Raw genomic sequence first — 15220 nt, forward strand, 5'->3', positions numbered from 1 at the left:
GCACTCCATAAGGACAATAATTTAGTAAAAAAATTCCCAATAACAAAAAAGATATGATGAAGCTCAACTCCGACAACACCACTTTGATATGTTTCTACAAGAGCTAGTTTATCCGTTATTTGCTCTTCTAGCTGCGCCCCGTTAGCATTATACTATAATTATATTAGCATACATACGTATTTACTTGCCTATTGGCAAACTAGTGACTTTGGTAAATAATCTCCCAGTGGACGTGACAACAATAGCATAAGACATAAGACACCCAAGACCATTGGGCAGCGGGGTGAGGGCGAGGTGACTAGCGAGTGCATTTTTCAGTTGAAAGCATTATTGCCAGCAGTCAGCAATGCATTAAGGTCAGAAAACATTCAATGTTCTTTTCAAAACGCATGCTATGTGCCCAAGTATATGCTGAAAAAGAATTAAAAAAGCCACACGCCCCACAAAATATAGTCAACACCTCAAATGCCGACGTCACTGTCATTGCCTCTTGTAAAGCTATTCGTCAGCCATTTTGATTTGGCATTTGGTGTGTGAGCCGCGTTATTTGGCGGCTATTGTTGCCATTATTTTGGTTACTTTTACCATTAAAACTATTGTTTTTTCTCTCTTGGTGAGTAGCTGGCACCGAAGTTGTCTGTTGTCTGAATCCATTTTACTATTGTTGTAGTTAGTTAACTTTTCGACGTTTTCTTTTCGCAACATTTGAATGATTCCCCGTTTGTTCGTTTCGTTGTTGGTCGTGCCAGTCCCACGGGTAATTATTGACACGGTTGTATGCATGCGGCGGCGCAGAGTTGCTCCAGAAAGCGCGCAACAGCTACACAAACATGAAGAGAATGCCTGAAAATTCATATCTGCATTACACACACACGCACGTTCACCATGGAGACAAGTCACCAAGGGGCGGGAAATAATGAGTGCAGAGATAACAACATTTGGATATACATACATACTCCTATAGACAGACTAATATGCATGTATGTTATTGTTAAAATTATATATTCACGTTTTCAGGCCAGAAAACTATGTTGATACATATACTTACAAAAATATGTTGATTATATAAAATATGTATATCTAATATTGCAATTAAGTAATTCTGGTACAAGAGCCATAGTAAAGAACAAAAGTTTACAAAAAACGAATGTTTCTAATTTCATTGCATAACCATAGACAACAAACATATTTGTTAAATAAATCATGTTTGCATAAATATTAAGTGCCAATAGTCAATTTTAAATGACCTTTTGTATATTTATACTGTCGCGTAAAAAAGCTATTGATACTTTTTATTCATCAACAAATTCTGAGTTTCCAAACATTAAAGTTTTGATGATTTAATTTTTATATATGTATGTAATATTGTTAATCTGCTAAGTATAGTATATACTGCTATAAGCAAAAAGTAGTAAGTTTGGCCTGACCGAAAGAATTCTCCGTGCACCACACCTCTACAAGGTGTGTTCCAAAGTAAACAGGACTTAAAAAAAAACAGAACAAATGTTTTTTTCAGCAAAATCATTTTATTTTATTCAAAATAGTCTCCTTCTGCTTCAATACAGCTTTTTGTACGGTCCAAATGCATGTCGAACGAGTGTTTTAGCTTGTTTGCCGGTATGGCCGTCAGTATGCCGGTGCAAGCCTTTTAAATGGCCTCTACGTCTGCATAACGTTTTCCTTTCATGGGCAAATGCATTTTTCCGAAAAGGAAGAAGTCGTACGGTGCCATATCAGGTGAATACGGGGAGTGGTTAATGGTTAAAATGTGATTTTTGGTCAAGTAATCGTCCTTCGAATGTTGGATTCTGAGCAATTCTTGGTCGTCAGTCAATTTGTGCAGAACAAACCGTGCACACACCTTTCGTAAGCCCAAATGTTCGGTCAAAATGCGATAAATCGATGTTTTGGAGATGTCCAATTCCATTTCATGATTTCCATGATGATTTCGCCTGATTTTTGATGAATTCACGCACAGTTTCGATGGAATTTCCGGTGTGATCACGGATTTTGATTGGCCCACATGTTGATCGTCATTTCGACCACTTTGAAAACGTTAAAACCACTCGTGCACTCTGCTACGGGATAGACAATCATCGCCATAAACTTGTTTGATCAATTGAAACGTTTCGGTAAAAGTTTTACCAATTTTAAAACAAAATTTAATGTTGGCTCTTTGTTCGAAGCTCATTTTCGCACCGATAACACAAACATACTGACACTTTAAACGCAATAACTTCACTTCCAATCTATGAAATGTCATGAAATTCTCACTGGACAATCGATAAAGATAGCAGATTCTAACGCACCAGTCGACATGTAGATGGCGCCACTAGAGGGCCCTAGATTCAAAAAGTCCTGTTTTCTTTGGAACGTACTTTGTATAATCGAAGAAAACTGTCAACATAACCTTGATTTTTGACCTGCTTCGACGCGATTTTTCGGCTTCGGGTCACCTTTGATATTCGGCCGATTGATCGTCTTTTCCAGGTTGTAAGCATAGATCCAAGACTTATCGCCAGTTTTCCAGTTTTCAACGCTGTTTTTCGAAAAAATTATGTGATTTTGGAACCAATTATGCTTTCACTTTCTTTAGGACCAAATGATATTTCAAAGTGGTTTGCACTGTTCCTTCTGATATTCAAACTAAGCCAATAAAATTTCTGATTGTTAATCATGGATTCTCAAGCACCAATTCCTTTATTTTAATGACGTGTACATCATCATTTGATATTGATGGCCGTTTTGGCCGTGGTTGTCGTCAACGCATTCTCGACCGTCTGATGATTTGTACCAATCAAAAACTCTTGCTCGAGAGAAGCAATTATCAGCGAAGGCCTTTTCCAACATTCTGAAGATTTCGACATCAGATATTTGACTCCGCACACAAAATTTAAAGGAACTTCTTTTTTGAATAATTTCACTTATCGTGAAAACCGCAGAACGCACTTTATGTACTTCAGAAAGTCATTGGTATAATAATCTTCATATTCACTATTTTGATGTGACACTTGACACAGATGTCATTGACACTCTTATAAACTTAGAAAAAAATTTCGACGAATGAATTTTCGCGCGAAATTTTAATTAAAATGACTTACTATTTTTTACCCAATGTAGTACATTGAATAAGGAAAATACATAAAGAATTTAATATAATGCAAAATGTGAAAAACATAGCCTGCGATTTTTTTAATTTCTCATTTAATTGTACCTAGTTTTAACATCTCTAGAATATTGTCCCAAATGCTGATCTGAGTAATAGTTTTAAAAATACAGTGCGCTCGGCTTCAGCCATATAGGCACTTAAAATTTTTAAGACGTTTTTCTTGAAACTGTGTTTTCAAAGTCGGTTGTCAAGATTTATCGCGATCTACTACCGATCTTAGTGAAATTTTACACCTGGCTTCGAGATGTAATTTACAAAGTGTTGAATGAAGTTTTGTTTTTTTTTACAACTATTCAAAAAACGTTTGCCAAAAATATAATTTTAATTTTTTTGATTTTCCTTCGTCCAATACCTAGTTTAAATTAAAACACGTATTTTTTCTTATGAAAAAATGTCCGAGGGTCTGCCGGAAATTACGTCGTAATGGCCGAGTTTTGAGCAGTTTCTTTTGAAAATACTGCAAAACCTTTTTAAAATGTGTGTCTTTATAATAATAAAAGTTTTAATAAAATATTTATTTTTTGTATTAAAAATAATGGAAATAAAAAAGACTGTTTTTTGCTGAAAGAAGCCCTTGAGCAGTTCGATATTCTTACAAAAGTATACATATAAAAAATATGTGTCTTCGCAAAAAAATTTACTTCCGACAAATCAGCAGCTTCTTGGACGTTTGCAAAATTTCAGTTTGATATCTCGAAAAAAAGGACTAGTTCGCGTATATACAGACAGACAGATAGATGAACCCGTATATACAGACAGACATATAGATGAACAGTCAGACGGACATGGCTAAACCGACTCAGTTCATCACGCTGATCAGTATCATATGATATACATATGTAAGTTTACTTTACTGGGTATTACAAGCTTCTTGGCAAACTTAATATACCCTGTTCAGTGTCCAAAAATATGGCGAAATAATCCACTTCAAGCAGAACTGCTAGCATTTATATAGCAATTATAGATCTGCATTTTCATATATTCATACACATGTTTTTAATATACACATATCAACTCCACACATTCAGTTGCATTTTTAATAATTTCAAACGGCCACTGACCTTTTTATATACATCGCATGTGCATAATTTTATTGTTTGCATACGCGATCGTGCAGCGCGCGGCTTCCACCGTCGGTATTTGACGAGCTGATCATTTGCAGATCAGCAGCATCGTAAATTGTGCTTAATTGCCGAAGTAAACGAAGGCGGCCAGATCTGTAAGTCCTTATGAACAAATTAATATTAAATGTATGCGTAAACAAAATGAAAAGTGATCGCATATTTAAAATAAACAACAATTCGGGATTGTGATATGGGTGGTGAATGACATTTAAAACAACAACACAAGACAGCGAGTGCTAAGACTGCTTAATTTACAATTAAACATAATCAAATTTGGCTGATGCAATAAGGGCGTGTATTACATGACCCAGTTAGAGATGAGAAAATTTAGATGCAATCTAATTAGTATGAAAAGACTTCTCGAATTAGCACATTATATGCAAAAATACCAGTGTGTAGTCAAATAGCCATGCACTATTGACAGTTCATCAGATTCTATAGAATAAGTAGCACTAACAGCGTTTGTCCAAAAAATATAGGAGCACAAATTTAATTCTTTCCGGCGGCTCACAAAGGGTTTTGCAACTGAAAGTAATTAATTATCATTTAAGGGGTTTCAAATTTTCAAAAACTCGATTTTTTAAATTTTATTTTCTTAATATACATATGTATATAGTATTTAGGAATATACACGGAATATTTCATATCGTTCCGGTGAATATTTTGGAAGTTATACGCAAAATTTGAAAAGGCGTTTCAGAGTACTTGGAAGTACAAGACCAAACTTTAAACGCGTTTTTCTCAAAATTAATTGTCTCAAGTATATTTTTCTAGTAATTAATATACATTTTTTTAACAATAAATTTATTTTTTATAAATAATTTAGATCCGAAATTTAGGTCAAAAATCTATTTTTTTTTTTAACCGCCATTTAGTCAAAACAAATTATTTTGCTTATTCCTTCGATTAATTACTAGGTTTAACGTTACTTTAACGAAATCTAATTGGCTTTTCAGGTCAGTGGTTCCAGTTCAGAGACACCACTATGGTCACCGCAAAACGTCTTTTTTGAGAGGAGCTCCCGGAGATCAACTGTAGTTCCTATCCAAATAAATATTTATACTAATACTAAGTTTAAAAATACAGTTAAAAGATACCGTAATATATTTAAAAATTTTTGGATCAATAAATTTAAAAGTTTGCTCAGAAAAAATCAGGAAAACTCGATTTTTTCGGCCTTCTATATAATGCCTTAAAATCCTAACACTAAATCAGCAGCAATAATTTCGCGTAATTACTAGACTACTCTGGTCAGTAAACACTTGAAAAAATTATGTCACACATTTACTTTTCAGAAACAACAATGCCCACAGCACAACAACAGCGTTTTTCTCAATTTAAAAATTTCATTTATTTCGTACTTACAATATTTTACAATACAGCTTTTACAATTACACGTGTTCCCGCTAAATATTTTAAGATTCTCTCGTCTGACATTTTTTATACGTATAACTATTGTGTCCTTGCTGCTATTATCTTTTTATACAGTTATACCTATATATGTGTATGTGTTCTTATATATGCCTATGTATTTTATGTACCTCTGTAGGTTTCCTGTTTTGACTAACTGTGGATTAATTATATTTTGCACATACATATATAAATATCTTTAAAGCTAATACTTACTTTCTAGCGCTGCATTATCGGGAAAAAGTTTATTTTTTAATTTTGTATTCCGACTTTTATAATTATTATATAAATTGGTATTTCTTTTAAAAATTTGTTTGATAAAAAATTATCATACTTAGAGCTAATTATTTAAGTATTTACAAAAGAGTGCAACGATCCTCATAACCTATAAATGGACTCATAATGGCATTGCTGTCGATATAACTGACGTATGCGCGCATATTGCAATAAATGTAGGAAATAATTTATTTTAATGTTTATTGATTTATTACTACCGTTTGCCGGTTTTACTTTTCACATTTTTTGTTTGTTTTTTTTTTTAGTTTGTAGACCAAAAGTTGAGAGAAATAATAATAAGTTAAATGAAAGACAAAATCGGCAGAACTTCATGACTTCTAACGTTTCTAGCAGAGGAATGCCATAAAGAATCGGAGTAATATTAAAAATATAAGAAATAAGATTAAATCGTCACTTAAAATGCAAAACAACGTATCTTCAAAGTAATCGAAATTGAGTTTTCTATTGATCAGGATCCATCATAATATATTACATACATTCATTTGTATATGTATAAAATTGTCAGTTTCAGCCATTATTTACATATAACCGATTTATAACCAAATGCTAATTTTTTTTTCAATAATAAGACTTTCTCTTTTATACCGGCTTTTTCTTCTCCTGAAAACTTATCAAAAGTGATGTGATTTTTGATGACGATATATAAGTACTTGCATAACGAACCACATATAGAGTCAAAGATCAATTTCTGTTCAGGCGCTTCTATTGTATAAATACTAATTCAAACACCGGTTAACCCAAGGACATACGAATTTGTCCACGTTCCACCGAAGGCATAATACCCTTCGCAGGTGCACTTTTTATAGCACAAAAGCTAATACCTTCACATGTGCATTTCTTACAACATAAAAGTTTAAAAGACCTGTAGCTTAATTTTGATAAATCAAATTGCATGGCAGCTATATGCTATAGTGGACCGATCTGAACTACTTGTATGGAAAATGAACTGAAGCATATCAAATTTCGTGCATTTATCACGTCAAATAAAAAAGTTTTCCACACAAGGACTTGACTTTGATCGTTCAGTTTGTATGGCATGACTAAATCAACTAAGCTCGTCACTCTGATTATGAACATACTTGTATATATACCGAGTTTTCCAAAAGAGATTATCTTATTTTTAAGTGTCGTTTACATATTAAGCAATTTTATTATCACGTAATCGTTCTTAAATTGCTGCTTTTCGTGCGCTTTTGCCATTCTATGGTCGTAATAATCGTCCACCTGTGCTCGCTATTCGTCGAATTGAGAAAATTTCGAGCATATATTTTCTTTACATAATGTTCAAGTGCCAATAAGGCAAAGAACCACTGGAAGTAGTGAAAATATTGCTGCCAATCAGGCAAGTGTTGCAGAAGACCGCAATTGGTCGATCCCAAGATATTCTCAAGAATTGGGACTGTCTCAAACCACAATCTTGTGGATTTTGAGAAAGCATTTGGGCTTGCAGCCGTATAAAATTGCTCTTATTCAAGAACTAAAACCATTGGACCACCGGTTACGTCGTGAATTTGCTGATTTTGTTTTGAAAGAATTTAAAAACGATAAACTTCTCCGATGAGGCTCACTTTCATATGAGTAGTGTGGTAAATAAACAAAACTTTTTTTGGTGGGAAGAAAATACACATATTTTTCATGTACAACTATTACATTCACCCAAATTGACGGTTTGGTGTAGTTTTTGGTCTGTTAGAAACATAGGTTCGTATTTCTTTCGAAATGAAACTGGGAACAGTCACTGTCCATGGAGAGAGGCATAGATCGATGATAACCAACTTTTAATGGCCACATTTAGAAGAAGTTGGTTATTGCGAGAACAGTTTGACAATTCGATTATTTTTAAAAATTGTGAAATTGAATGGCCTCCAAGAAGTTGTAATTTAACACCGTTACACTATTTCTTGTGGGGTTATTTAAAGTCATTGGTCTTTAGCAATAAACTAGAGTCTCTCAAGCTTTATAAGTCAATATTAAACGAGCTATTCATGTCATACGACTTAATTTAGTGGAAAAAGTACCCGAAAATTGGATTTATCAAATTCGCTGCAAAAGAAATCATGGCGGCTGTTTGAATGATGTTATATGCAGAACTTAATAGAATCGATTATACTTCATATTAAATGAAAAACATTTGAATTTACTTAACGATTAGTGTGTGTTTTTTTACAGAAATAATATTACCATTATTGGAAAACCCTGTTTATATATATTTTAAGGGTACCCGACATTTTTTGCTAGGCGCTACAAGCTTCGTGGGAAACTTAATATACCTTGTTCTGCTCATAAATATAAAACAAGCAGGGTTGTAAAGCACGAGAAATGACAAATTTTATCAGTCAAAATTGAAAGTCAGACAGTGCGTTGGATTTATTTTAGAAACAGAATTGTTATTTGTTCTATGTTTACCAATTGCTAGTAAAATATGTAATGTTCTCAATTAATTCAATTTTTCTCAAAAATTTCACAGTTAAGCTATAAAATCACGAACAGCTGATGCACTTCATAATTTATGAGGAATGATAAAATGCAAATATTTGATTTAATACAGTCATATGCAGAAAGTTACAGTAATACGTGGTGTGTTCAGAAACTAGCGGAAAATTTAAAATTTCGAGGTTTTAGAGAGTTCAATGTCTAATTATTTTTCATTATGTTGATATACACGTGTACAACTAATATACACACGCATTCATCGAACGAAGAACTCATACTAATGCAAAATGTTAGCAAAAATCGGAAAAGCTGCAATCTGGAAACAATTGGTTAAGGATGAGTGAAGAGAGAGAGAGAGTCATTAGTAATTCTTTATATTTCTTGGTATGCTATGTTTTATTTTGATCATCTACATAGATTCATTAGTCCATTCTTACGCTGGGTTAACGTTAGTTGCCAATATAGCGCAAGATCTCGGCCTAAGTAAGTACTTTTCTTATCTTTGAAAAAAAAATATATATATGTACATATACATATTCCAAAATATGTTCGAGTGTAGGCGAATGAAGTGATGACAAAAATTTCATTGCAAAAATAATTTATTACAAGAAACGCGATTTGCAATTTTTAAGGAGTTATATACAGTTAGAATATTCAAAAAGTCGATTTTTTTTATTTCATTTTCTTCTATTTAAGACTACGCACAGAAATTTTCATATCGTTCCGGTGAATATTTTCGAAGTTACACGCAAATTTAAAAAAGCATTTCAGAGCGCTTGGAAGTACAAGGCCAAACTCAATATGATGTTTTCAAAGTCGGTGCCCCACATCACTCGAAAACGGCTAAACCGGTTAATCTCAAATTTTCACACGAGCTTCTTAAATATAATTTTTTAGTAATTAATCGAAGATTTTTTCTCACCAAGAAATGCTTTTATTTTATAAACAATTTAAGTCCGAAATTTTGGCCAAAAATAGATTTTTTTTTTGAGAAACCGCCATTTTGTCAAAAAATTTTATTTTGCTTATTCCTTCGATTTGCTTCATTAGACTTAACATTACTTTAACGAAATCTGTTTGGTTTTTCAATTTCGGAGGATCCAGTTCAGAGTTATAGTGGTTATCGCAAAACGTCTTTTTTGAGAGGAGCTCCCAGGGATCAGCTCTAGTTCCTTTCCAAATAAATAGTTTTACTAATTTTAAGCCTTAAAATGCAGTTAAAATATGATTAATATGTGTACAAATTTTTGGATCACTAAATTTAAAAGTTTTCTCAGAAAATTTTTTTGGAAAATTCACTTTTTACAGCCTTCTAACTGTATATAACGACTTAAGGACGAGTGAAGACTCATTACAAATTCTTTCTATTTCCAAGCATGCTATGTTTTATTTTGGTAATCTTATTCATTAGTCCATTCTTAAGCTGGGTTAACATTTGTTGCCTATATAGCGCAAGATCTCGGCCTAAGTAAGTGATTTTCTTGTCTTTGAAAAAAAAAAAATTATATATTCCAAAAATATGTTCACCTATATACACTTTGATGACGAAAATTTAATTTCAAAACTAATTTAAAAAAATGCAATTTGTTTGAAGTAAATTTAGAAAATAAGTAATTAACCCTGACTGCGACTCCACTTGCACGCCGAAAATAAAGAAATACCAGTTTTTGTTTCAAATTATTCAAAGAAATTTTATTTTGCTCTATATATGTATATTATTTACACACGACTTACTTGCACTTATGCGACAGCTAACTTAATAATAGTCTAATATACAATAACAATATTGACTTCCCACTTAAAATAAATATTTTTGAACAGATCAAATGTGTTGGAATCTATAAAATAATATGACTAAGTTTTATTTCGTGTTTTATACTTAACACCAGCATATAACTGTAAAAAAGCAAGCACAAAGGAATTATACATTTCATTTATCACAAATAAATGTTTTGTTGTTTTTTTTTTCTTTTAGAGTAGCATTTGGCGAAAAACTTACGAAAGGTTTCATTTATACATATAATTTTATATAACAACAAATGTTGGGCTCGAAAGGAAACTATGTAAACATGTAAATTCATATTAAATAACTGCAAATTCGTACTACACACATACATAGCTACATATGTACATTATAGTAAACTAGAATTTTGATTTTTCATTTGTGATAAGCGAATGCGTTCCTCGTTTTTTACTCTAACTTTTGGTCTACAATGTTTTTACATACAACCGTTGTCTATACGAAAAGTGCCGTTAAGTGTGAGCGTAATTATAAAAACTCTTTATCAAACTCTTTAACGACAAACAAAGCATTGAAGAATACGTAAAAGGTTTACCTTCGCAAAATGCAACTGCACAGAAAATGGGCGCTGAGACCAACATCGGTGAGACCCGGTGCCCACCGCGCAGAGCTGTCTCTACTATGGTGCTCGCGCCTTGCGACACTTGCCGCTCAACAAGTTGGGCGCTCTGTATTTTACATTTTGTATTTATTTATTGTGATTTTCATATTTACTAATTTAATGATTGTATCAAACACTGTTTACTTGCAGGAGGTTTTCAAGTTTTGGCGGCTTTTTGAAACAAGTGGTGAAATTAAATGCAGCTCAGTTGCTTTTCGAGTTCTTTTAATGCCACGCAATGCTAATACGTATTTTAAATAATGCATATTTGTTTGTGTGTTTTCATAACTTACGGCTGCTCGGTTGCTCACGTTTGCACTGTTTTGCTGATTTTCTGTTTTTTAAGAAATTTACAGTGAAGTTGTACATGTATAAAACTATAAACTATTGAATTCGTTAATTATATTTAATTTAGTTGATTACTACCTTTGCGATTACACAGTTTTTGTTTTTTTATTAAATACGCAAAACTCTATTTAATTTGTTTTTCTTAAAAACATCACTTAGTTTCTCGTTTGATTTTAATTGCATTATTATTTGCAAGTTTTAGAAACTTTCAAAGTTTTTAATTTTTTTAATTCTATTTTACATTTGATTTAAAGACTTTGCTGCTAATTATTTTATAGGGGAGCTTAAGTAGACTGTTAATTATATTTCTTTTACTTTGTATTTGTTGTAATTCAGTGAAAAATTTTTACTACTAAACCGTACTTTTTCTTTGTATTTGCTTATTTTTTAATTATTTTATTTATTTTATAATGTTGCTCATTATTCATTTACTTAGTTTACTTAACTAATTTCAAGTTAACACAGATTAATGCACTGGTATAGCTCTGGCAAATGGCATACAACCGTCCACTTACTTAATAAGTCTACCTAACTATATCCCACTATAACTAAAGCGGTTCAATATTAAACCGCACTTCAAGTGGTACTGTGACTCGGTCGTTGGTCCTTCGTTCCCTGCACATATACATGTATATATGTATGTATACTGTATATACCGTATATACACGTATAGTTATACACCAAATAAAATAGTTGAATTCTGCACCGCCGCTAGTATACCCTTTCAATTAGCCCGGTTCGGTACACGCCGCAGCTTAAAAGCGCACCGCCTCTAGCTTGGATTCTTCCGACGTCTTATGCTTGCGCGCTTAAGACGATTCATATCCAAACCAGGCGGCTGACGCTGCCGCTGCGGCGGACGTATGCTATTCACCGCCGCCGCCAAATGAGTTGAAATGCCTCACGCCTGGTGCGGCGGCACCGAATTGCAGACTCCATTCGAATAGGCGTCGGGCATGCAGTTGTTGTTGCTGCTGTTGGTGATGATGTTGCTGTTGGTGGTGATGGTGATGCTGGTGCAGTGAGTGTGGATTTAAATTAAGGTGATGCATGCCGGTCGCGCTGCTCACACCCAACACCGAGGACGCCGAGGATGGTGATGAGGATGGTGCTTGCAGGGCGCCGCTGCTGCTGCCGGCGCCGGGCGATGTCTGTGGCTGTTGCAGATTGTGGTGATGAGCGGTTGGATGTTGCAGCGCTGGGTGCTGCTGGTCGCTGGTGTGGAAGAGGTGGGGGTGGTGCGCGGGATTGAGGTGCGGGTGTTGGTGTGCGTGGTGATGTTGGTAGCGCATCGGATCGATGTACATAGCGGCGGCTGCAGCTGCCGCTATCGATGACGCTTGTTGTTGCTGCTGCTGTTTCACCTGACTCAAGTGATCACTTTCATTGTTGTTGTTATGCGTATTGTTATTGTTGTTATTATTAGCAGTTAATCCAGCGCCGATCGGCGATTGCGGCGACAGCACGTTGGTTGTCATTGTCGCCGAGGAGCCGCCCGAAGAGGACGGCGTGTTGGGCGCATGTTGGTTATGTGGCTGGTGTTGTTGCTGTTGTTGTTGCTGCTGATGCAGCGATGCAGGAGTGGACGCAGCTGCAGCTGAGTTCGACTCCTGGATTTCTGATTGCTAGTGAGCCGCCAATTGATGACCGGTCGCGGACTGCATATTTTGTGGGCTAAGCATGGGCGGGCTGTGACTGTGACTGTGTGTACCCATTGGACTTCCATGCATATCGTGATGTGGATGGTAGCCGCCATGTGGGTGCATATGGCCTGGTGGCATACCGTCCATCATATCGCCACCCATTGTATTTGGTGGTGTCATACGCTTCTCCTTCTGCCTCCGATTACAAAACCACACCCGCACAACCTCTTTTTCCAACTGCAAGGAATCTGCCAGCGATGTGATCTCTTGAGCCGATGGCTTTGGTTGTTTGTGAAAATGTTGTTCTAGTGCACCTTTAACGCTCACTTCAATGCTGGTTCGTTTCTTACGCTTACGACCCTGAGCCGCAATTTTGTCAATGCTTGTTGGTGATCCAGTGGTGGAGTCAGCTTCCTCTAGCCATTTTTGTAGCAGTGGCTTCAATTTGCACATGTTCTTAAAACTTAATTGTAGAGCCTCAAAGCGGCATATTGTTGTCTGTGAAAAGACATTGCCATATAAGGTGCCAAGCGCCAGTCCCACATCCGCTTGTGTAAAACCGAGCTTTATACGACGTTGTTTGAACTGTTTTGCAAATGCTTCCAAATCATCTGAGGTGGGCGTATCTTCTTCACCACCCGACACGTCCCGATCGCCTTGCAGATGATGGGGATGTATATGAAGTTGTGGAGACTCACCACGCAGTGCATGATGCAATGGTGGCACTCCTTGGTGATGCGCTGGATGAGCAGGATGATGCAACATTCCGTTCATCGCATGGTGATATTGCAAAGGCGAACCACCCGTCGGAACATAGTGTGTTGTATGAACCGGTGCGTGCCATGTATGTGGGGATGCCATGCCTTGTTGAACGCGTGACTGCTGTGATAAATGGGACATCTCTTGCTTCACCGCGTCCGCGGGATGATGGTGTGTATGATGTGTCATCGACGCCCATGGATCTGAGGGATGCAAAGGGGTCCAGTGATTTGAGCCTAAACTACCAGAGGGTGTGATCGAACTAAGCCCACTCGCTGAGACACCCAGACCTCCAGTACCACCTGCTCCCGCACCACCCGCTCCACCCACAACTGCATTCGGGCTAGGCGATGAGGGTAGCTGATGGTGGGCGGCAGCAGCGGCGGCGTGATGATGATGATGTTGCATGTATTTCATTTCGCCCGCATCGGCGGCCGATCGGGGTGATGAAGTATGATAACCCCCACCACCTAGCGCCATATCTAGATCACCGCTGGACGGTGTCATATATGAGGTGGCGGCCATCCCCACCGCTCTAGGGCTGTTCAGGCCCTCCACGCTGGCGGGGTAGGGCTCCAAGTTGGGGCTCAGTTTAACGACCTTAAAAACCGATCTGTCAAAAGGAAGACCAGTGTCCCTATGCTCATTCCACTCGAACCGTGAGGCAACCGTCTTGAAGTCTTTTCGTTCAACGTACACAGGGGAGAATTCGATGACGACGATGTATTAAGAGCAGCTCGCAATGGCTGCTCAACGCAACAAAGAGTAGAAATTTGTTTGAAATCACTGGGTGCGTATGCCACTATAAACGCACTGGCCACTGCTTCTACGCCGAATTTATTGAAGCTTTAATCAACAAGTTGTGTAACACTAAAAATTCGATTTGCCGCCGGCTACTATAGCTTGAGCGAATTAAGCGGAGGCGGTTTTTGGTTTGCAAAAGCTTAATTGACTAGTAAGCGACTATCGAGGCTTAGTTAGAGCTCATACATGGGCACTCAACTGTATGTAAGTTACGACAAGTTTTGAGTTGTATTCATTAATCCAACAATCTTGTATTTTTTCCACAATTACTTTTTTGTCATTTAATACACACCCGCACCTTTTATTTTTTATTTTAGCTTCTTGTCAAAATAATTGCTTTCTTTTCGTTTTATTTGTTAGAATTCTTTATATTTTTGCCAAATATGAGAGATGACTTTTTTTCTTCCAGATACACTTTTCACTGGCAGGTTTCTGTCGCTTTGCGAGCGAGATTGGTCAACCGCACTTTATCAAAATAACCGTAATGTATGATGAGCACGAAGATAATGTAGTATCTCTAAGGTTGCTTTTGGATTTCCATTTATACATGAATCAGAATCAGAACACGCATTCTCATTTGAAAATTTCAGAAACTTGTTAGTTAAACGATCCGCACAATAATTTCTTCTTACTTTGCTTATTCTATTTTGTACGCTTCAGACACGCGAAGACTGAAATTTTCTACGTGTAAACTCATAGAGCTATCGAAGTGAACTAACGTCATTCATCGGCGACAGAAGGTATCGGAGAGTAGCGTGCGGCAGCGAACGTCAGCGCCAAACAACCATACACAAGCACTCTGTATACGCAGCATATAACACTGTACACAGT

General features: G+C 36.2%; 1 protein-coding gene across 1 annotated transcript; it reads right to left on the reverse strand.

Annotated features, from left to right (window-relative positions):
• Positions 1–10097: 10097 nt before the first annotated feature.
• Positions 10098–15215, reverse strand: LOC126762091 (POU domain protein CF1A). Its single transcript, XM_050478589.1, is given in 1 exon segment — positions 10098–15215. A coding segment is annotated over 1 exon segment (2061 nt). The 5' UTR covers positions 14111–15215; the 3' UTR covers positions 10098–12049.
• Between the last annotated feature and the right edge of the window lie 5 nt (positions 15216–15220).

Source organism: Bactrocera neohumeralis, chromosome 6 (assembly GCF_024586455.1).
Source record: "Bactrocera neohumeralis isolate Rockhampton chromosome 6, APGP_CSIRO_Bneo_wtdbg2-racon-allhic-juicebox.fasta_v2, whole genome shotgun sequence".
Taxonomy (NCBI): domain Eukaryota; kingdom Metazoa; phylum Arthropoda; class Insecta; order Diptera; family Tephritidae; genus Bactrocera; species Bactrocera neohumeralis.